This window comes from Larus michahellis, chromosome 29, assembly GCF_964199755.1.
Source record: "Larus michahellis chromosome 29, bLarMic1.1, whole genome shotgun sequence".
NCBI lineage: Eukaryota > Metazoa > Chordata > Aves > Charadriiformes > Laridae > Larus > Larus michahellis.
The window spans coordinates 1158650-1182167 of record NC_133924.1 but is presented as its reverse complement, the minus strand read 5'-3'; the positions used below and the strand labels follow the sequence as shown (position 1 = coordinate 1182167).

General features: G+C 57.9%; 3 protein-coding genes across 3 annotated transcripts; 1 reads left to right on the top strand and 2 right to left on the bottom strand.

Annotated features, from left to right (window-relative positions):
• Positions 1 to 1854: 1854 nt before the first annotated feature.
• On the bottom strand, positions 1855 to 7712 carry SH3BP5L (SH3 binding domain protein 5 like). Its single transcript, XM_074567748.1, has 7 exons — positions 7659 to 7712; positions 6383 to 6830; positions 6204 to 6266; positions 5172 to 5300; positions 4894 to 5055; positions 3591 to 3764; positions 1855 to 3366 (listed from the first exon to the last, which is right to left on the bottom strand). The coding sequence occupies exons 2-7, from the start codon at positions 6584 to 6586 to the stop codon at positions 2953 to 2955; spliced, it is 1146 nt and encodes a 381-aa protein (XP_074423849.1). The 5' UTR covers positions 6587 to 6830; positions 7659 to 7712; the 3' UTR covers positions 1855 to 2952.
• A 14-nt stretch (positions 7713 to 7726) lies between these two features.
• LOC141735189 (uncharacterized) lies at positions 7727 to 14264 on the top strand. The gene is made up of 3 exons (XM_074567788.1): positions 7727 to 7822; positions 11627 to 11742; positions 12707 to 14264. The coding sequence occupies exons 2-3, from the start codon at positions 11637 to 11639 to the stop codon at positions 13450 to 13452; spliced, it is 852 nt and encodes a 283-aa protein (XP_074423889.1). The 5' UTR covers positions 7727 to 7822; positions 11627 to 11636; the 3' UTR covers positions 13453 to 14264.
• Positions 14265 to 17158: 2894 nt separating this feature from the next.
• Positions 17159 to 21503, bottom strand: LOC141735180 (uncharacterized). The gene is made up of 3 exons (XM_074567770.1): positions 21452 to 21503; positions 19637 to 19752; positions 17159 to 18728 (listed from the first exon to the last, which is right to left on the bottom strand). The coding sequence occupies exons 2-3, from the start codon at positions 19740 to 19742 to the stop codon at positions 17902 to 17904; spliced, it is 933 nt and encodes a 310-aa protein (XP_074423871.1). The 5' UTR covers positions 19743 to 19752; positions 21452 to 21503; the 3' UTR covers positions 17159 to 17901.
• Between the last annotated feature and the right edge of the window lie 2015 nt (positions 21504 to 23518).

The following is a 23518-nucleotide window of genomic DNA, read 5'->3' as shown; positions in this document are numbered from 1 at the left end:
GTTTTCCTGGTCCCAGAGATGCTTTGCCCAGTACCGGAGAAGATTCTCCCAGTCCCAGGGCTGTTTTCCCAGTCCCAGAGATGCTTTTTCCAGTCCTGGGAAGCTCAGCTCAGTCCCGGAGCTCTCCTGCTGGGTCCCAGAGATGCTTTTCCTGGTCCTAGGGCCGTTTTCCCAGTCCTGGAGATGCTTTTCCTGGTCCCAGGAAGCTCAGTTCAGTCCCAGAGCTCTCCCGCTGGGTCCCGGCGATGCTTTTCCCAGTCCCGGAGATGTTTTCCCAGTACCAGGATGCTCGGTTCGGTCCGAGGGATGCTTTTCCCGGTCTCGGGAAGCTCGGTTCGGTCCCGGAGCTCTCCCACTGGGTCCTGGAAATACTTTTCCCGGTCCCAGGAATGCTTTTCCCAGTCCTAGGGCTGTTTTCCCAGTACCGGAGATACTTTTCCCTTTTCCTGCTCTTTTTGCGGAAAATCCTTTAACGAACGATCCCATCTCATCCGTCAAGGCCAACATCCAAGAGAAAAACCTTATAAATATCTGGAATATGGGAAAAGCTTCGTTCAAATCTTTGATCTCCTTATCCGTGAGTGATTCCCCACCGACGAGAATCCCTAAAAGTGTTCGGAAGGTGGGAAAAAAATTCCAGGTGAGCTCCAGTTTAATCCGACATTTGGGATTATGACCTCATAAACGCGGAGAATGCGGAAAAAGCTTCGGAATTCGATCCGTCCTCGTTATCCATCAACGGCTCCGTACGGAAAAAACATCCCTCCGAGCATCCGGTTTGCGGGAAAAGCTTCGGGAAAAGCTCATATCTCCGACGGCGTCGATGGATCCATACGGGCGGGAAACCGCATCCCTGCCCAGTTTGCGGGAAGAATTGCCGGGACCGTCCCAGTTTGGTCACTCAACGGCTCCATCATCCAACTGGGAAGGAGAAGGATGGCGGCCGCTGCTCCATCCAGCGGGAAAATCCAAGCGGAATCGCCCCATAGATGCTCTTTGAAACCAGCTCCAAAACACAGGGAGCCTTAATAAGGGAGGGTGCCCCCCCCTTTTTTCTGGGGGGGGGGGGGAGGGCACCCAAAAAATGGGGGTCTGACCCCCCAAAAACGGAGGTGGAGGGAGGAAAGAGATTTGGGACTTGGGGATGTGGGTGATGGGGGGGTGGCATCATCCATGGCCCCCCCGGAACATGTTGGGGCGAGGGGGGGGGGGCAGCAATGGGACCCCCAAGGGATTTGGGGTTGGGGGGGGGGCGGGGGCGGCGCAGAGACGGGACCCCCCCATCCCTTGGGGTGACAGGGACCCCACCCCACTGCGTTTTGGGGGGGGGGGAGGAGCAGCAGTGGGACCCCCAAATGCCTTTGGGGTGGGGGACACCCCCCTGTTTCATGGGGGGGGGGGGGGGGGGCACAGAGACGGGACCCCCAAATCCCTTTGGGGCGATGGACACCCCACCCCACTGCGTTTTGGGGCAGGGGGGAGGGCACCAACGGGCCCCCCCACATCCCTCAGGGAGCCACCAGTGTCCCCCCCATCCACCCACCCACGAACCCCAAATCCGGGGGGGGGGTGTGGGGGGTGGGGGGGTTGTCCCCACTTTCCTGGGCCCCCTCCCCGAGCTAAATCCAGGCCTTGAACCCTCCCCATTTTCCCCTTATTTTCCCCCAAATTTTCCCCTTTTCCAAGCTGGCTCTGAAACACAAGGGGAAAAGCGCGGGGTGGGGGGGCACCTTCTTCGCACCCCCCCCCCCCCCCCCCCCCCCAAAATACCGAGATCTTCCCCCAAAACTGTGCTCCCCCCATCCCCCCCCCCCCCGACGGAAATCCGTATTCTTTAAAAAATCGAGTCAATGGGCAAATTAAACTGATGAAAATCAGCTTCGGGGGGGAATTAAAAGGGAAATTTCAAGACTTCATCCTGTTCCCAAAGCCATTAACTTCGTCCCCCCCCCCCCGCCCAGAATATCGGGGGGGGGGGGACGGAAATTTTGGGGTGCAAGCAAGCGAATAAAACCACGGGGGAGGGGGAAGGAAATCAATTTTACTCGCCAAAAAATACACTCCGAGAGCCCCCGGGGCTGCCTCAAACCAGCGGGGTTTTCATCACAGCCCCCGTATGCCGTGCCCCCCCCCTCCCCGCCCGCCCCCCGGACCCCAAAATGGTTGTAGGGGGGGTGGGGGGGTGTCCCCCCCCCTCCCTTTTGTTAGTGCAATTCGGCTTCAGCCTCGCCTTTTGCTGGAAAAGGGGGAAAATAACCCCAAATGACCATGTGGAATTTGAAGGGGGGGGGGGGATTAAGAGGAAGGCGGGGGGCGGGGGGGGGATGTTGTGTGTCATCCCCCCCCCCTCAAATCAGGCAGGGTCCCCCTATCCCCTTCCCCCCAAAGCGTTTTAGGGGTGCACTGAGGGGGGGGGTCGGTTCGTTAGCAGCTTCGTTAGCGGCCTCGCCCACCCAGCCGCTCGCTGCCAACACCCAACGGGGGCAAACAGCCCCCCCCCCGGGACACCTCCCCCCCCCCAGCTTTATTTACCCGCCCCCCCCCCCAAAGTGTTTTAGGGGTGCACCGAGGAGGGGGGTTTTGATCGAGGAGCTTCGTTAGCGGCCTCGCCCCCCCCCAGCCGCTCGCTGCCAACACCCGACGGGGCGGCAAAACTCGGTAACCCAACGGCAAACGGCGCCCCCCCCCCCCCCAACGTCAACCACTGAATTCCAAGGGGTGAACCCCAACGACCCCCCCCCCCCCCCAAAGTTTTGTCCCCCCCCCCCATCATCACCTTCATCAACGAGGGGCTTTAAAGCGTCACCCCCGGCAGCTCCGACCCACCCCACCGCAGTGGGGTTGCGCCACAGACCCCGTTGGCTTTTGGGGTTCCCCTGGTTGGGGGGTGAAGGGGGGGTAAAAAGCCACCGGGAGGGCGGGGGGGGGGGGGGTTTATAGGGGGAGAGGGGTTTAAAGGCTGATGCTTCGGTGATGTTTGAAATGCCCCTGCCCCCCGCGGCGTTGCTCCCGTTCCTCCAATTCCTCGCTGTTGAGGCTGGTAGCGTCCGACAGACCCAATAAATGTTCGACCGAGTCGAACTTCTGCAGGTCGGAGGCGATGGTTTGAAGGCTGAGCACCGAAAGGGTGTCACCCGGCGGGCATTCGGTCCCCAAATGCGTCCCTCCTGTCCCCCCGACCTCGCTACCGGCGTGTTGAGGACTCGCTTCGGCTCCCACCGGCGAAGCCCGACGGACGATGAGGCGTTGGAGGCGACGAGCGTGGATTTGTTCGCTGATCTGCTCCAGGTTGCGCAGGGCCACCGAATACCGCGTCTTGGCTTGGGACACCAACCTCTCCAGCGCCGTCACTTTGGCCTTGTGCTCCTGGAGGAGGTGACGGCGGCGGCCGCCGGGGTCACCTCAACGTCCCGATGGCCCCTTCCCGAACCCCACCCAGCCTCCTTTAATCCACGCCTCATCCCCGAAACCGGCGGAAAGCGGGAGGAGCCACCCCAAAAATAGGATCCCCGCACCCCCCGCCAACCCCAAAGGGTGAAAAAACAGTACAACCGCGTGTGCGTGTCCCCCCCCCACTCCTTTCCCAGTACCTCCAGGATCTGGTTGAACTGGGCTTTCAGCTCGAAATAGGGTTTGCTCTTGACGATGACGCGTTTGAGGGATTTTTGGAGGGCTTGGACCTTGGCCTCGGCTTGTTGACACAGTTGGGTGACGCGTTGATGCTCCCGCTCGCTCCGAAGTCGCTCTTCCTCCGCCTCGTTCACCTGGGGACGCCCCCCAAAAAAAAAAAAACCCTCAAAAACGCGGTGTGCGCGTGTGCGTCCTCCCCCTCAACGTCCCCAACCTCCTCCCGGGTCCCATCCTACCCTCCGTCCCGGTTTGAGCCCCCCAGGTTCAAACTCTTCCAAGAATTTGACTTTCCGGTAAGAAAAACCCACTTCGCGCTGGGGGAAAATTACATTTTTTTAGACGATTCTAATGTCTTAAGTTTGGGGAAAAAAATATCCGTTTTAGAGCCAGCTCCGGGGGCGCGGGTTTCAAGTTTCGGGTATTTTCGAGCTCGCCGAGCGCAGGGGGCGGGGGGGGGGGGACAAGGAGAAGCGAGAGCCGGGCGCTCCACCCGGGAGCTACCAACAGGGTTCTCTCACACCACGAACGTCCCGTTTCTACATCAATCCACAATTTCGCGGAGGAAAAAAACGGGAGCTTCTCCGCTTCCATCCGCCCAATTTCACGCCCCGAGCCCTTCCCTTCCTCCCCGAGTCCGGTATTTGCCGGGAGCCCCCCAGCTTCCCGCTGGTAGAATGAGCCGAATATAATCCGCGGATATTTTATATCGCTATTGGGATCGATATCAGTTCTTCTCGGTGCGGCCCTAAAACGCTGGGGGGGGGGATTAAAGTTGGGGGGGCCGTTTGTTGTTGGGTTACTACTGAGTTTTGCCGCCCCGTCGGGTGTTGGCAGCAAGCAGCTGGGGGGGCGGGGAGGCGAGGCCGCTAACGAAGCGGCTAACGAAGCTCCTCGATCAAAACATCCCTCCTCGGTGCACCCCTAAAACACTTTGGGGGCTGGGGGGGGGCTGTTTGCTGTTGGGCTACTGAGTTTTCTGCCCCGTCGGGTGTTGGCAGCGAGCGGCTGGGTGGGCGAGGCCGCTAACGACGCCTAACGAACGAATAATAATTATTATTATGAATTATTTAGCGTCATTGTGTTAAATCTCTTTATATTCCGACCCTCCGGTTGCCGCCTTGTTCCCCCGTTCCCCTTCCCAGGTGGCGAGGGGTGATCGGCTGAGAGCATTCGTGATCTAACGGACAATAAATCGGGGGGGGTTCTCAAAAAAAAAAAAAATAACACACACACACACCCACCCTTCCCCTCCCGGCCCCGTACTTTGCAGGTCGCGTGGTTGAGCATCTCCTGCCAGGTGGGATCCAAGCGGTTCTTGTCGGCCATCACCCCTTGCTCGGCCACGAAAACCATCTCGCGGGCGGCGTTGTGCATGCTGACGGCGCGCTCGTACCTCAGCGCCGCTTTCTGCGTCTCCTGCTGCGCCTGCGAGCCGGGTGGGAGCAGGAAAAATAACCCCAAAAAACCCAAAACAACGGGCTACGACATCGGAGGGGTGTGGGGGGGGGCCATTATTCTGCACCTTTCGGGTGCTCCGTTACCTCCTTGGCCAAGCGACGGGCTTCGTAGTAAGGTCGAGCTTTCTCGATGCAGTTGCCCAACTGGGAGCCCTGGGCGTTGAGTTTCCGGGCGGATTCGGAAAGGATGCGACGATAAGCGGTGCGGGCGTCCTGGAAACAAAGGACAGGGTGTCCCCCCGGGTCCCCCCTCTCACCCAGCGCACCCAGGGAGGCCACCCAGCAGCGGCGTTTGTCTTCCCAACCATCCCATGGAGGGTAGAAGCCAACAGGGACCAGTTAAAGGCTGGGCACTAGGACTAGGGGACCAGTTATGGGATGGGCAACCCAGTTACGGACTGGGGAACCAGTTAAGGACCGAGGAAAAAGGACGGGGGAACCAGTTAAGGACTGGGGGACCCAGTTAAGGACCAGAAGACCAGCTCTGCGGGACCAGTTAAGGGCTGGGGACCCAGTTAAGTACCAGAAGACCAGCTCTGCGGGACCAGTTAAGGGCTGAGGACCCAGTTAAGGACCAAGGAAAAAGGACTGGGGACCCAGTTAAGGACCTGGGGGAACCAGTTAAGGACCAGAAGACCAGCTCTGCGGGACCAGTTAAGGGCTGGGGACCCAGTTAAGGACCGAGGAAAAAGGACTGGGGACCCAGTTAAGGACCTGGGGGAACCAGTTAAGGACTGGGAGACGATGACTGGGGAACCAGTTAGGGACTGGGGAACCAGTTACGGACCAGGGGACCAGGACTGGGGGACCAGTTAAGGACTGGAGAACACAATTAAGGACCGGGGGACCCAGTTAAGGACTGGGAGACGATGACTGGGGAACCAGTTAGGGACTGAGGAACAAGGACTGGGGAGCCAGTTACGGACCAAGGGACCAGGACTGGGGGACCAGTTAAGGACTGGGAGATGACAACTGGAGAACGAGGATTGAGGGACCACCTAAGGACTGGGAGACAACTGGGGGGCCAGTTGGGGACTGAGGACAAAGGACTGGGGGACCAGTTAAGGAGGAGGGATGAAGGACTGGGGGCCCAGTTAGGGACTGGGAGCAGCTCACGTCCAACTGGAGCTCCACCCGGTTGATCTCCTCGTTGGCCTGGTTGAGGTGCTCCAGTTCCTCCTGGGGGAGAGGCCAAATGTGGGGTGAGAAACCCACAAAATCCTGCCCCACCCCCCCCAAAAAAAAAATGGGGGCGGGGACTGGGAAAAAAGACCCTTCCCACACCCATTCCTCACCTGTATCCTGGGATCCAGCTCTTCCTCCTCCTCCTCTTCCTCTTCTACCACTTTTGGGGGGCTCTTGGGCTCCTCGCTATCGCAGGCGCCCCCCGAAACGGCTGCCCCTGCCTCATCTTCACCCCCCCCCAGCTGGCCGGGGGGGGTACGACGTCCGTCCCCTCCCTCTGTCCCCCAAACCAGTCTCTCCTCCGCGTCCCCCATAGCGGGGTCCCCCCCCGAGGCGGGTGACGACGGGTGCTGCTTCGTTTCAGGGGGGGGGCCAGCATCTTAGCGGGGGGGCCATTCAGCGCCGGCCCACCCCGCACAGAGCAAGGGGCCCTATTTCATTTGGGGGGGGAAGGGGGGGGGAATTTGGGGGGCACCCCCCGCCCCCAACAGCGACAGAGTTCCCCCCCCAGGGACGATGACACGGGATCCGGATGGACGGAGACAGGATGGGGGGGGGCTGGAAAACAACCAGGAAAAGGTGAGCCCCCCCCTCAAATCCCTCTCCCTAGACACCCCCCCCCCACAAATGCTTCCTATTTCCCCCCACTGAGCTACCCCCCACATCCGTCCTATGCCCCCCCACCCCTCTAACTCCCCCCCACCTCTCAATTGACCCCTATATCCCTACAGTGCCCCCCCCAAGTCCCCCACCCCTCTAGTGCCCTCCCACATGCCTCCAATGCCCCCCCAACATACCTCCCAACCCTCTAATGCCCCCCCACATCCCTCTGATGCCCACCCCAACATGCCCCCCCACCCCTCCGGCGACCCCTATATCCCCCCAATGAACCCCCACATCCCTCTAAACCCCCCCCACATACCCCCCCACGCCTCCAATGACCCCTACATCCCCCAAAGGCCCCCCCAATATGGCCCCCCCTGCCTCCAATAAACCCTACATCCCTCACATGCCCCCCACAAGTGGTCCCCCCACCCCTCCAATGACCCCCACATCCCTCCAGTGGCCCCCCACATGCCCCCCCACTCTCCCAATGCTCCCCACATCCCTCCAGTGACCCCTACAACCCTCCAACGGCCCCCCCATATCCCTCCAGTGCCCCCCCAATATGGCCTCCACCCCTCCAGTGACCCCTAAATCCCTCCACAGACCCCTCCACACTCTCCTCACCATGTCCCCCTATATCTCTCCCCCACGGCTCCTCCCCTCCTGCTCCAACACCCCACACCCGCACCCCCCAAAACACCCTGAGCCCCCCACAAAGCTCCTCCCACCCCAGGGCCCCCCCCTCACACCTCCCCAGGCCCGGCCGCGGCCTCTGTTTACCTCCCGCTCCGCCACACCGCCCCGACAGCCCGGCTCCACCGGAACCGGAAATGCCCGCCCTCCTCCTCCCGACGTACAACATGGCGACCCCCTGCACCCCGCCGCTGCCCTTCGTTATCTCCGCTGCCCGCCCGGTGCCCGGCGGCTTTATGCCTGGCGCGGAGGTGAGTCCCGGGGAGCGAGAAGCCTCCGGGCGGGGGAGTCCGGGGGAAGCGAGAAGTCGCCCGGCGGGGAAAGGGCGGCGGGTTAGGCGGGGGAGGCCGCCGCGGCCGCCGCCATCTTGTGTTACGGCGCCGCCGCGCTTCAAGATGGCGGCCGCCGGCTGGGCCCCCCCGTTGAAGGCGGGCGGAGGCCGCCTTGGGGCCTGTGGGCCCCTATAGACCCCTATAGACCCGCGTGTGCCCACAGACACCCCCCACGGGCACACGGGCAGCTGTACGTCCACACACGCGTGTGTCCACAGCCCCCGGGGCGCGGCTGGAGGGGCTACAGGCGTGTACATCCAGCCCCACACGCGTGTGTGCACACAGACACACTGGCCTGGGCACACACAGGCCTGTAAATGGCACGTAAATGGCGTGTAAATGGCATGTACACGGCAGACACACACACACACACACGTGCCGGTTTAGGGAGATTTAGAGCCAAAAATCGGCGTCTGCTCTTCCCCGTCGCAGCATCAACATCCAGCCATGAGGGGCTGGAAAATCGTGTGGGGAATCAAGTGGGGTTTGATCCCCCTTTGGGGTTGTTTTATAGTAATAAAATACTTGATGAAATTCTGGAAAGGGGAGACGGATCTCCAACCGCGTCCCCATCCCTCCTTCCACCATATCCCCATCCCTTCTCCAACCACGTCCTCATCCCTTCTCCCACCACGTCTCCATCCATTTTCCCACCACGTCCCCATCCCTTCTCCCATCGTGTCCCCATCCCTTCTCCAACCACATCCCCATCCCTCCTCCAACCACGTCCCCATCCCTTCTCCCATCATGTCCCCATCCCTCTTCCAACCATGTCCCCATCCCTCCTCCAACCACGTCCCCATCCCTCCTCCCATCATGTCCCCATCCCTTCTCCAACCACATCCCCATCTCTTCTCCCATCACGTCCCCATCCCTCCTCCAACCACGTCCCCATCCCTCCTCCAACCACGTCCCCATCCATTCTCCCATCATGTCCCCATCCCTCTTCCAACCGTGTCCCCATCCCTCCTCCAACCACGTCCCCATCCCTTCTCCCATCATGTCCCCATCCCTTCTCCAGCCACATCCCCATCTCTTCTCCCATCACATCCCCATCTCTTCTCCCATCACGTCCCCATCCCTTCTCCCATCATGTCCCTATCCCTTCTCCCATCATGTCCCCATCCCTCTTCCAACCATGTCCCCATCCCTCTTCCAACCATGTCCCCATCCTTCCTCCAACCATGTCCCCATCCCTCCTCCAACCATGTCCCCATCCCTTTTCCCATCACATCCCCATCCCTCCTCCAACTACGTCCCCATCTCTTTTCCCATCACGTCCCCATCCCTCCTCCAACCATGTCCCCATCTCTTTTCCCATCACGTCCCCATCCCTCCTCCCACCACGTCTCCAGACGGACGGGCACATGCCTACAGGCCGTAGACACGTATGCCCACGCGGACGCGCGTATATACACGTGTGTCAACTCGTAAAGGCGCACGCGCGCATGCGTGCCCACCTGGACATGCCCACACACGTGAATCCATGCACCTGTATGTGCACGCGCGTGTGTATACACACGTATATACTCACCTCGCCACACGCACGCGCCCATATCCTTACCCCTGTGCACGTATAGACACGTATGGCCACGCTCAACACACCCATGCACAGGCGTACGCGTATGAACACACGTATGTGCTCGCCTGTACGCGTATATTCACCCCCACGTGCACATATATACACGTATGTACTCACCTGTACACGTGTATTCACCCTCATGGGCGTTTCGGGGTGATTTTAGGGGTTTTTCGAAGCCGCGCCCAAGGAAACGGGACGAAACGAGGCGGGATCGAGTCATTTTTGGGGTGAAGAAACCACCCCGTTTCTGCCCTGGGAGGATGGTTTGGGAGCGATTTAGAGCTTAAAAATCGGGGTCTGTTTTGCCCATCGACATCTGACCGTGGGGGGGCTGGGAAACTGCGGGGGTGTGGTGGGGGGGGGGCAGGGGAGGGAAAGAAACTGGGGTTTGATCCCACTTTGGGGTTATTTTCTATTAATAAAATACTTAATAAAAGTGTACAAAGGGGAGACGGGTCGATCCCTCTCGGCTTTTTGGGGTGTGAAGTGACGGAGAAACCTTTGGGGAACACCCCCCCCCCCAAAATACCCACCGTGGGGTGCAGCGATGCTCCCTTCCCCCCCGGGGGGGGCGGGGTGCTGAAATTTGGGGCGAGTTCCCCCCAGTTTTCCAGGTGGGTTGGGGTCAGGGGGAGGCTTCAAATCCCCCCCAAAAACCCCCTTCCCCCCCCCAAAAAAAAGAAAACCAACCTTTTTCCACCACAAATATTGGGTCTGCAGGAGCTCTGCCAGCATCCCGGGAGGCGCGGGGAACCCCCCCCTCCCCCAGCCCCCCAAAATTCACCCACCTCCCCCCCCCCCCCCAGCTCCCCAACTGGCAGCTTGAAGTTTTTTTACTGGTTTTGGCCGGGCTGGGGTTAATTTTTCTCCCAGTTTGGCAGCTGGTATGTCAGGAATGTCAACAACGCATATTGTTGTAGCTGTTGCTAGGCGATGTTTATACTATTCAAGGACCCTTTTTTCCCCTTCCTATGGAAACCCAGGACTGAAAGGACCCAACGAGGGGGGCGACCAATGGGATATTCCGTACCACAGACGTCACCTTCCGTATATAAAGGCGAGGGGGGGGCACCCCGGTGGGGGGGCGGGAATCCAGGATCTCGGCTGGGAATCATCATCCGGGGGTGGTGAGAGCAGACTTGTCCCATTTGACTTTCTCTATTCTTTTCCCGTTTTTTTCTTTTTTTTTTTTTTTTTTTTAATTCTTATTATTTTTCTATTTTCTCTCCTGTTCTTCTAAACCCTCTTTATCTCAACCCGCAAGTTATTTTTTTTTAAATTTTTCTCCCCGTCCCACTGCGGTGGGGGGGGGGGGAGGGGAGGGAGGGGGTTGCGGGGGGGATGGACGACCCCCGTTGCCGGCTGGGGTTCAACCCCCGGCGCTCCTGGCTGTGTTTCGGCTCTCGCTTAATATTTAACGATTAATTAACCCTCCCCCCGTAGATCCACCGCTCCACCAGCTGCCAGGAGGAAAATTAACCCTATCCCAGTCCAAACCAGGACACCCCACACCAAGGGGATGCCCCATGGTGGGTCAAGACCCCCCCCGGACCCTCCTCACCACCCCGTTGATTATTTTTTTATTCCTCCCCAAAATCCCTTTTTTTAGGGGGAAATCCTAAAACCCCGGAGGAAAACGGGGCGGTGGCTTTTGAGGTCGTCCCCTTCTCTCCCAGTTTGGGCTGGGAGAGAGTTAATTTTCTTCCCAGTGTTTCCGAGCTGGGATGGCAGGAACGTCCGTAACGCATATTGGTTGGGGTTGTTGCTAGGCGATGTTTATATTATTTAAGCACCGACGGAACAATGGCCAATGGAATATTCCGTACAATAGAGGTCCCGCTCCGGATAAAAACGGGGGAAAATTGGGCAACTAATTCCCCGGCTGGTGAGAGTGATTTGTGTTTTTTTTATTTTTTATATTCCTTTACCATTATTGTAATAATTATTATTAGTATTGCATTTCAATTTGCCGTTATTCTTCTCTTAAACCCTCTTTATCTCAGCCCACGAGTTTTATTTTGCCCCTTTTTCTTCCTCCTCCTTTTATCCCTCTTCTCCCTCCTCTTCTGGTGGGCAGGAGAAGGTCCTTGAACCCCGACACCTCCTTTAGGGTTGTCCCCTTTCGGGGTTGTCCCCTCTAGGGTTGTCCCCATGGAGGTGACAGCCATGGAGGACGCTGCTGCGCCCCTCGTCCCGCTCCCCACAGCCGGCGCTGGGGACAGCGCGAAGAGGAACGGGGACAGCGCGGTGCCACCGGGTGAGAGTCCCCGGGGGCTGGGGACAAGGCGGGGGGTTGGATGGTGGCTGAGAGGTGGCTTTGGTGGGGACAAGGGTCTGGGGACACTTGGGGGGGGTGGTTCTTTGTCCCTAAGGAGGGCTCTTGTGCCGGGTTGTGTCCCCAAACCTTCTCCTATCGTGTCCCCAAACCTGCCTCTGTGTCCCCAACCCTTTTCCCATGGTGACCCCAAACCTTCTCCCGCACAATAACCCTTTTGTCACCGTGTCCCCGTCCCTTCTCCCACTGTGGCCCCTCCCTTCTCCCACCACGTCCCCATCCCTTCTGCCGTGGTGTCTCCAGTGCTGCTGCCATCATGTCCCCATCCCTTCTCCTGCTGTGTCCCCAACCCGTCCCACCATAGGCCCATCCCTTTTGCCACCGTTTCCCCATCCCTTCTCCCACAATGTCCCCATCCCTTCTCCCACAGTGACAACATCCCTTCTCCCGCTGTGTCCCCAACACGTCCCACCATAGGCCCCTTCTCCATAGGCCCCTTCCCCCCCCAGTCCCTTCTCCGCCATGACCCCAAACCTTCTCCCACTGGTGACCTCATCCATTTCCCATCGTGACTCCATCCCCTTTCCGCGATGTCCCTGTCCCTTCTCCCACTGTGGCCCCAGCCTTCTCCCACCACGTCCCCACCTATTCTTGCCACCATGTCCCCAGACCTTCTGCCACCCTGTCCCTATGCCCTGTGCCGCGTGGCCCCATCCCTTCTCCCACCACGTCCCCATCCCTTCTCCCACCACGTCCCCAACCCTCCTCCCACAATGTCCCCAACCCTTCTCAAGGTCCCTTCTGCCTTGGAGCCTTCATCCTCTGCTGGCACCACCTGGCTCTTGGCTGACCCTTTCCCTGAATCCCTGCGGTTCCCCGTCCCCACTCCATGTGAACCCTCTCCCAGCTGGAAGGGGCTCCAGGGGACCTTCTCTCTCCCCAACAGGTTTGGGATCCATCAAGGAGGAGGAGAAACGGCAGCAGGATGCTCTTCAGCAGGAGGAGGAGGAACCGGTGGAACCCCCAACCTCCAGCCAGCAGCTGTCCCCAGGGTCCCATCCCGGGGGATCCCCACCCCCAGGGGACAAGGGGAGGGACGAGGCACCCAACACCTGCCGGGAATGCGGGAAGAGCTTCCGTCAACGCTCAGCGTTGGTCAACCACCATCGGATCCACACGGGCGAACGCCCCTTCAGCTGCCAGGACTGCGGACGCCGCTTCAACCGTCGCTCCAACCTCACCACCCACCGCCGCATCCATACTGGTGAGACGCCATTCCAGTGTCCGGATTGCGGGAAGAGCTACCACGACAGCTCCAACCTCCGTCGCCATCAGAAGACGCACACGGACGAACGCCCTTACCGCTGCGAGGAATGCGGGAAGAGCTTCAAGAACAGGTCGACCTTGACCATCCATCACCGCGTGCATTCGGGGGAGAAGCCCTACAAGTGCCCCGAGTGTAACAAGAGCTTCAAGATCAGCGCAGAGCTGATGCGTCACGGGCGGGTCCACAGCAGCGAGAGGCCCTTCAAGTGCTCCGAGTGTCACAAGAGCTTCAAGACCAGTCCAGAGCTGGTGCAGCACTGGAGGAGCCACACCGGCGAGAGACCCTATGAGTGTTCCGAGTGCCACAAGAGCTTCAAGACCACCTCGGCGCTGGTGCAGCATCGCCGGACCCACACCAATGAGTGACCCAACGATTGCTCCCAATGTGGGGGGCGTTTTGCCGACAACGCGTCACCGATGGACGCACGCTGTCAAGCACAATCCCTACCCAACCCTTGGGAAGAGCTTCTCCAACCGTCCCAGGCTCACCAAGCGCCCACAGATGGATGCCGGTGAGAAAGATTAACGCTGCCCTGACTGCGGCAGAAGTTTCAACCATTGCTCTACATCACCGGTGGTCCCACCTGGAGCAGAAACCCTACATTCGCCTGATTTGCCCCAAAAACTTCACCTCCAGCACCCAACTCATCCAGCGTCGGAGGATCCATCGTGAAGAGAAGCCGTAGGGTTGCGCCGAGCACCAGAAGAGCTTTTGGCACAGCTCTGGTTGCGTCTCACGTCACAAAAGCCACTGGACGAAGATGGGGACAACCCCACCGGGGATCATCCCCATCCTGGTGGCATCTCAGACTGATCTACACATGATGGTGATCCTTGGTGGTAACACCGAGGGGTGACCAACCCATCCACATGCATCCCACCAGCTATTCTTTTTCTTTCCCGATATGTTTTTATATAGAATGTGGGTTTTGGGGGACGATCTTATCAAAAGCCGGCCCCATCCTCTGGTTTTCTTGCCTTAGATTCGAGATGAGGCAAAGGGAGGGAGGGGAGACCCATGAGCTGCACCCAAGATAAAAGAAATGACGGTCAAATGGGGTGTTTCTCGATATCTCCCTTCAATTTCTTGATGTTTTCAACCCTCTTTAGTGATTTTTTAAGGGATGGAGCTGGATCGAAAGAAAATTCTGGCCAAAATAAAAGCATTTGCATCTCGGCATCGTGTGAGTATCTCTGTGGTGGGGACAAAGCGGGGGCTGTGGGGGTGGAAGAGCCCTTTTTTTGGAGGGGCAAACTGAAAAATGTCCTCAATTTTGGGGAGCCGGGAGCATCTTCTACCCCCAGAGGGTGTGAGACCCCCCAGGAAGCGGCTGTGGGGTGGTGGGGCTGGGATGGAGGCCCTGGAGTTGGGGATGGGGCTCTCCATCCCTCTCCATTTCCCTTGGACAAGGATGGGGGTTCATCCCAAACCCATGGATGAGGTTTCTTTGGCGCCGATGGTTCTGTCGTAGTGGTGCGGCGTCCTTCCATAAAGTGGCCACCACGAGCCCACGTGTCCTCCTCACCCTCCACCCATCCATGGAGTTATCCCACCACTCCCATCGACCACAGGGAAAACTCACCCCTGGAAATGGTCCAGAGAGTCTCCAAAATCTTGGTCTGTGCCCAAATCCAGCCACAATTTGGCTGTGGAAGAAGCCCATGGTCCATCCAGCTGCTTGACGCCACCAGAAGAAATGATTGGACCGAGCAGATGTGACTTTTGGGGGTCTAAAGACAACAAATCCGCTCTTCCCAACGAACTTCTGCCGTTGGTTTGCATCCCACAGCTGAGCTCACCTCGGCAAATGGATGGCGGAGGAACCGTCTGGATGGGTCGCACTCAAAGAGTTGTGGTCAACGGCTCGATGTCCAGTGACGAGTGGTGTCCCTCAGGGGTCGGTACTGGGAACGGTACCATCTAACATCTCTGTTGGCGACACGGATGTTGGCATTGAGTGCACGACACCAAGCTGGTGGCCACGGTCACCACGCCGGAGGGACGGGATGGCAACCAGAGGGACCTGGACAGGCTGGAGAGGTGGGACAATACCAACCTCATGAAGCTCAACCAGGCCAAGTGCAAGGTCCTGCACGTGGGTGGGGGCAATCCCAAGCTCAAAGGCTGGGGGGAGAGCGGCTGGAGGGCAGCCCTGAGGAGAAGGACTTGGGGGTGTTGGTGCTGGGGACCATCTGGGGCCATCAGAAGGACACGGAGCTGTTGGAGCGGGGCCAGAGGAGGCCACGGAGATGCTGGGAGGGCTGGAGCCCCTCTGCTGCGAGGACAGGCTGAGAGAGCTGGCGGGGGGGGTCAGCCTGGAGAAGAGAAGGCTCCAGGGAGACCTTCCAGCCCCTTCCAGTCCCTAAAGGGGCTCCAGGAAAGCTGCGGGGGGGGACACACTCTATCGGGGAGTGGAGCGATAGGATGAGGGGAACGTTTTTAAGCTGGAAAAGGGGAGATTTAGATGAGATATTCGGGAGAAATTCTTTAGTCGGAGGGTAGCGATACACGGGAAGAGGTTGCCTGAAGAGGTGGGAGATGCCCCATCCCTGGAGGTGTTCAAGGCCAGGTTGGACGGGGCTTGGAGCAACCTGGTCTGGTGGGAGGTGTCCCTGCCCATGGAACTGGATGGTCTTTAAGGTCTCTTCCAACCCAAACCTTTCGGTGATTCTGTGATTCTAAGTCCATCCCTACCAGTAAGTCAATGAACAGGACACCAGCAACATCTTGTGTCCATAAAACCTTCAAGATACTGCCCCAAACCCCTCCAGAATGTCAAGATACAGCCCCAAACCTTCCAAAACGCCAAGATACAGCCCAAAACCCCTCCAAAAGACCAAGACACAGCCCAAAACCCTTTGAGAAGGCCAAGATACAGCTCAAAACCGCCAAAACCACCAAGATAGAGCCCAAAACCCCTCCAAAAGACCAAGACACAGCCCCAAACCCTCCAAAACATCAAGATGCATCCCAAAACCCCTGCAAAAGACCAAGACCCAGCACAAAACCCTTCAAGAAGGCCAAGATACAGCCCAAGACCCCCCCAAACCACCCAAGATACAGCCCCCAAACCTTCCAAAAGACTAAGATACAGCCCCAAACCCTCCAAAACATCAAGATGCAGCCCAAAACCCTTTGAGAAGACCAAGATCCAGCTCAAAACCCTCCAAAACACCAAGATACAGCCCAAAACCCCTCCAAAAGATGAAGATACAGCCTAAAACCCTTCGAGAAGGCCAAGATACAGCCCAAAAACCTTCCAGAAGACTAAGATACAGCCCCAAACCCTCCAAAAAGTCAAGATGCAGCCCAAACACCCTTTGAGAAGACCAAGATACAGCCCCAAACCTCTCCTAAGTTCTTCCATGTTTGCTGCTTATTTTTCTCCACGTCATGGTATCTGGTGGTGCAACCTCTGTCCTGCCCATCTACGGCTCGTCTTTGGGTGAATCAACTCTTGAGTTGGCCAAAGGGCATCAGAAGAAGCTCCAGCAACATCTTCGGGATGGAGATGGGCATGGCCCAACTCCACCTCCTGCTCTTGCTCCCCGAAAATAAACCAGAACTCAACTGCGATAAACTTTTCCTCCACTCGGCTCCTTGCTTTGGCCTCGTTGAACCCCAAAAAAGCTCATTTTTCATCCAGGCTGGGCCTCAGCCATCTCTAGGGTTGAGTTTTCCCAGCGGTTCTGCGAGGATGGGAGTGGGGGGACACGTCCATGGTGAGGTAGAGGGTGAGGAGGCCACCGGGTCTCGTGGTGGCCGCAGTTTGGAAGGACGCGACAGAACCACCGGCGTCAAAGAAACCTCATCCATGGGTTTGGGATGAACCCCCATCCTTGTCCAAGGGAAATGGAGAGGGATGGAGAGCCCCATCCCCAACTCCAGGGCCTCCATCCCAGCCCCACCACCCCACAGCCGCTTCCTGGGGGGTCTCACACCCTCTGGGGGTAGAAGATGCTCCTGGCTCCCCAAAATTGAGGACATTTTTCAGTTTGCCCCTCCAAAAAAAGGGCTCTTCCACCCCCACAGCCCCCGCTTTGTCCCCACCACAGAGATACTCACACGATGCCGAGATGCAAATGCTTTTATTTTGGCCAGAATTTTCTTTCGATCCAGCTCCATCCCTTAAAAAATCACTAAAGAGGGTTGAAAACATCAAGAAATTGAAGGGAGATATCGAGAAACACCCCATTTGACCGTCATTTCTTTTATCTTGGGTGCAGCTCATGGGTCTCCCCTCCCTCCCTTCGCTTCATCTCGAATCTAAGGCAAGAAAACCAGAGGATGGGGCTGGCTTTTGGTAAGATCATCCCCCAAAACCCACATTCCATATAAAAACATATCGGGAAAGAAAAAGAATAGCTGGTGGGATGCCTGTGGATGGGTTGGTCACGCCTCGGTGTTACCACCAAGGACCACCATCATGTGTAGATCAGTCTGAGATGCCACCAGGATGGGGATAGTCCCCGGTGGGGTTGTCCCCATCTTCGTCCGGTGGCTTTTGTGATGTGAGATGCAACCGGAGCTGTGCCAAAAGCTCTTCCGGCGCTCGGCGCAACCCTACGGCTTCTCCTTGCGATGGATCCTCTGACGCTGGATGAGTTGGGTGCTGGAGGTGAAGCTTTTGGGGCAAATCAGGCGAATGTAGGGTTTCTGCTCCAGGAGGGACCTCTGGTGGTTGGAGTGATGGTTGAAGCCTCCACGCAGTCAGGGCAGCGTTAATTATTAACACCAGTACGAGCACATTGGTGCGTGGTGAGCCTGGGACGGTTGGCGAAGCTCTTCCCAAGGGTTGGGTCGGGACGACTGTCCTAGACAACGTGGGTCCGTTGATGCCGCGCCAATTGGGAGCTGTCGGCAAAACGCCGCCCGCACTGGGAGCAATCGTAGGGCCTCTCGCCCGTGTGGGTCTGCCAGTGCCGCACCAGCCCCGAGCTTTTCGTGAAGCTCTTGTGACACTCGGGGCACTCGTAGGGCCTCTCGCCGGTGTGGGTCCGCCAGTGCTGCGCCAGCTGGGAGGTGTTGCGGAAACACCGGCCGCACTGGGAGCAATCATAGGGTCGCTCGCCGGTGTGGGTCCACCAGTGCTGCACCAGCCCCGAGCTGTTGGTGAAGCTCTTGGGGCACTGGGAGCACTGGTAGGGCTTCTCCCCCGAATGCACGCGGTGATGGATGGTCAAGGTGGATCTGTGCCTGAAGCTCTTCCCGCATTCCTCGCAGCGGTAAGGGCGTTCGTCTGTGTGCGTCTTCCGATGGCGACGGAGGTTGTTGCTGATGCGGTAGCTCTTCCCGCAGTCGGGACACTTGTAGGGCTTGTCGCTGGCGTGGATGCGGCGGTGGGTGGTGAGGCTGGAGCGATGGTTGAAGCGGCGTCCGCAGTCCTGGCAGCTGAAGGGGCGTTCGCCCGTGTGGATCCGATGGTGGTCCACCAAAGCTGAGCGTTGACGGAAGCTCTTCCCGCATTCCCGGCAGGTGTTGGGTGCCTTGTCCCTCCCCTTGTCCCCTGGGAGTGGGGATCCCCCGGGATGGGACCTTGGGGACAGCTGCTGGCTGGAGGTTGGGGGTTCCACCGGTTCCTCCTCCTCCTGCTGAGGAGCATCCTGCTGCCGTTTCTCCTCCTCCTGGATGGACCCCAAATCTGTTGGGGAGAAAGAAGGCCCCCAGGAGCCCCTTCCAGCTGGGAGAGGGTTCACATGGAGCGGGGACAGGGAAAGGGTCACCCAAGAGCCAGGAGGTGCCAGCAGAGGATGAAGGCTCCAAGGCAGAAGGGACCTTGAGAAGGGTTGGGGACATTGTGGGAGGAGGGTTGGGGACATGATGGGAGGAGGGATGGGGACGTGGTGGGAGAAGGTCTGGGGACATGGTGGCAAGAATAGGTGGGGACGTGGTGGGAGAAGGCTGGGGCCACAGTGGGAGAAGGGACAGGGACATCGCGGAAAGGGGATGGAGTCACGATGGGAAACGGATGAGGTCACCAGTGGGAGAAGGTTTGGGGTTGTGGTGGAGAAGGGACTGGGGGGGGAAGGGGCCTATGGAGAAGGGGCCTATGGTGGGACGTGTTGGGGACACAGCGGGAGAAGGGATGTTGTCACTGTGGGAGAAGGGATGGGGACATTGTGGGAGAAGGGATGGGGAAACGGTGGCAAAAGGGATGGGCCTATGGTGGGACGGGTTGGGGACACAGCAGGAGAAGGGATGGGGACATGATGGCAGCAGCACTGGAGACACCACAGCAGAAGGGATGGGGACATGGTGGGAACAGAGATGGGGACGTGGTGGGAGAAGGGACGGGGACACGGTGACAAAAGGGACAGGGCTATTGTGTGGGAGAAGGTTTGGGGTCACCATGGGAAAAGGGTTGGGGACACAGAGGCAGGTTTGGGGACACGATAGGAGAAGGTTTGGGGACACAACCCGGCACAAAAGCCCTCCTTAGGGACAAAGAACCACCCCCCCCAAGTGTCCCCAGACCCTTGTCCCCATCAAAGCCACGTCTCAGCCACCATCCAACCCCCCGCCTTGTCCCCAGCCCCCGGGGACTCTCACCCGGTGGCACCGCGCTGTCCCCGTTCCTCTTCGCGCTGTCCCCAGCGCCGGCTGTGGGGAGCGGGACGAGGGGCGCAGCAGCGTCCTCCATGGCCGTCACCTCCATGGGGACAACCCTAGAGGGGACAACCCCAAACGCCGTCACCCCCTGGCCCCCGGGGTGGGGGGTTTCCCCTAAAAAAAAGGGATTTTGGGGAAAAATGATGGGGGGTGAGGGGGGTCTCGACCCACCGCGGGGCGTCACTGGGATGTAGGAGCTGGGGACGGGCAGCCCCAGTGTGGGGTGTGTACTGGTTTGGACTGGGACGGGGTTAATTTTGTCCTGGTTTGGGGTCAATTTTGTCCCGGTTTGGGGTTAATTTTGTCCTGGTTTGGGGTCAATTTTGTCCCGGTTTGGACTGGGACGGGGTCAATTTTGTCCCGGTTTGGGGTCAATTTTGTCCCGGTTTGGGGTTAATTTTGTCCTGGTTTGGGGTCAATTTTGTCCCGGTTTGGACTGGGACGGGGTCAATTTTGTCCCGGTTTGGGGTCAATTTTGTCCCGGTTTGGAGTGGGACGGGGTTAATTTTGTCCTGGTTTGGGGTTAATTTTGTCCCAGTTTGGACTGCGATGGGGTTAATTTTGTCCCAGTTTGGACTGGGATGGGGTTAATTTTGTCCTGGTTTGGACTCAGACGGGGTTAATTCCCCTCCTGGCAGCTGGTGGAGTGATGGATCGCAGGGGGGGTGGTGGGGGGGTGGTGGGGGGGGGGTTGGGGGGGTGGGGGGGGTGGTGGGGTGGATATTCTTAATTAGTCATTAAATATTAAGGAAGAGCTGAAATATGGGGAGGAAAATTAAGAAAAAAAACCCAAAAACTTTTGGGGGTTGGAATAAAAAGAGTTTCGAAGGCCGGGAAGGGAAGAAAAAAAAGAAAAATAATGAGAAGAACGGGGAAAAAAAAACCCGACAGAGAAAACAAGGGATGAAACGCAATTACTCACCCAACCCCCCCTCCCCCCCCCCCGTTTTGTCCTGTCTATGGGGCGGAATATCTGTGGGGTGGAACATCCCTTCGGGCCCCCTTCGTCCTTGAAGCTGCTGCGCCAAAAAAATTCGAGCGCGATATCGAAATTCTTCTCATACCAAACCCCCCCCTCCCCTCCCCCCCCCCCCCCCCGCCTCCAAAAGCAAGAGGGAAAAAAAAAAAAAAAAAAAAAGGAAAAAAAAAAAATTAACTCTCTCCCAGCCCAAACCGGAAAAAATGAAGGAAAAAAAAAAAGAAAAAAAAGAAAAAAAAAAGGGGGACGGAGAAATGGGAATTTACCGGTTCGGAACATCCCTGAGGATATTCCAAATTCTCTGGAGGGAGAAGGGGAAAGGAGCCGGGGGGGGGGGGGAGGGGGGGGAAAAGCGTCCCCTTAAACAAAAAAATTAGAGGAAAAAAGTGAAAAAAAAATAAAAAAAAAATAGAATTATTCCTAGTTTTCCCCGAAGTCCGGAGGTGAAGGTGAGGCCCCCGGTATAAATTCCGAGAGAATTCCACATGAATCTGGGATCAAGGCGGCGAGGAAGGCGCCACCCAACGCAACTCAACAACTACATCAACGTCGCCGTCGGGAAACGAAGCGAATTAATTCGGTTTAACGGGGGCCGGTCCCCCCATGATTTTTTCCTTAACTCAAGCGGGTCGTCGTCCCCCCCCCCCCAATCCCGAGAGGAAAAAAAAAAATAAATCAGTTTAACAGGGAAAAAAAAAAAAAAAGGGCAGAAAAACCTGAATAACGATAAAAAATTATATATATAAAAATAAAGGACGCGCCACGCAACTGCTCACCGCCCCAAAGCGACGCTCCTCGGCCAATTCCCCCCCCCCCCGCCCCGGCGCCGCGTTCCCGGCCCCCAACCAAGTCCCCTTCCCAGTTAATTACGCTAATTAATATACGGAGATCGAGGTCCGTGCCTGCCCGCTATGGAATATTATCCCCTTGGAGAAGCCGGAATGGCCTTGGCTGCTCGGCAACCGCCCAAAACCGTGTTATCAACATTATTCTCCTCCCAAACCCAAAACATGGCCACCGGGAAGGAAATTAACCCCCTCCCAGCCAAAAACCAGTAAAAACCTTCAGCTGCTGGTTTTGGGGGGGGGGGAGAGGGGGGGGGAAGTCCCCGGGGCAGCAGATGTTGGCAGAGCTCCCGCGGACCCTACTTTTTTGGGGGGGGAAAGGTAGGGCTTGGAGGGGTGCGAAGGCTCCCCCCCGCCCACCCCAACGCACATAAAATTGAGGGAAAACGCCCCAATTTCAGCACCCACCGGGACCGCGGCGGGGAGGGGGGCCCGACCTGGCAGCACCCAGAGGTTTCTCCGTCGCTTTGCACCCCAAAAATCCGAGAGGGATCGACCCATCTCCCCTTTAAAGAATTTTATTGATTTTTATCAATCTTATTGATATCAAAATATTGTTGTGATCCACGTGCAAGGTCCAGTTGGAGGCCTGTGGCTACTGGTGGTCCCCAGGGGGGGGTCAGTACTGGGCCCAGTCTTGCTCAACATCTCCATCCAGGACCTAGGTGGACATTTGGTGGTGACACTGAACTGGGAGGAGCGGGTGACGCACCACAAGGCCGTGCCACCACCCAGCGACGGCTGGGAGCGGTGGGTGACACACCACAAGGCCGTGCCACCACCCAGCGACACCTGGACAGGCTGGAGAGGAACCTCATGGAGTTCAACCTCAGGAGGAACAACCCCACGGACCAGTACAGGTTGGGGGTTGACCTGCTGGAGAAGGAACTGGGAGTCCTGGTGGACACCAAGTTGCCCATGAGCCAGTAAGAAGGCCATTGGTCTCCTGGGGGGCATCAAGAAGAGCATGGAGAACCTTGAGGGAGGTCATCCTCTGCCCTGCTGAGGCCACAGCTGGAGTACTGGGTCCAGTTCTGGGCTCCCCAGTTCAAGAAGGACTGGGAACTACTGGAGATAGCCCAGTGGAGGGCTATGAAGACCATCAAGGGAGTGGAGGACCTCTCTGCTGAGGAAAGGCTGAGAGCCCTGGGGCTGTTTAGCCTGGAGAAGAGAAGCCTGAGAGGGGACCTCATCATCCAACCCTTCAACAGTTGGACTCGATGGTCTTAAAGGTGTCTCCCAACCACAACGATTCAACAATCAAACCATTTAACGGTTGGACTCAACAATCTCAAAGGTCTCTCCCAGCCCCAACGATTCGATGATTTCTACGGTCAACGTTTACCAACGTCCAAAGAGGATGGGGCCAGACTCTTCCCAGTGGTGCTCAGCCATTGGACAAGGGGGAATGGACAACAACTGGAAGACGGGAAATTCCATCTCAACATGAGGAAGAACTTCTTTACCGTGATGGTGGCAGAGCCCTGGCACAGGCTGCCCAGAGAGGGTGTGGTGTCTCCATCTCTGGAGACATTCCAAACCCTCCGGGACGCGTTCCCGTGCGACCTGCTCTGGGTGACCCCGCTTTGGCAGGGGGCTGGACTGGATGATCTCCAGAGGTCCATTCCAACACCAAAGCTTCCATGATTCTGGGCCGAGGCCTTCAACCAAGTCTTCTCCAGATTTGGAACTTCTTGAACCCCATTTTGTCCTCTGGGAGTTCCTCGCCCGACATCTCCAAGGATGATGGAGCTCCTCCCAAACCTCACGTAAGCTCAGGGGAGTCTTCTCCGCTCCTTTGGCTGACCTTGAGCAGGTTCTCCTCCTCTCCCCTCGTCCCCAGAGCTTTGCCAGGCTCTCCCTGAGGGGGGGTGGGGGTGGGGGGGTGGGACGGGCACCCAGGTGAAGAGCGATGGGCGCCCGTCGCGGTTTGGGGCTGGGATGGGGTTGATTTTCTTGCTGGTGTAGGGTGGGATGGTTTGGATGGGGGATGAGAAA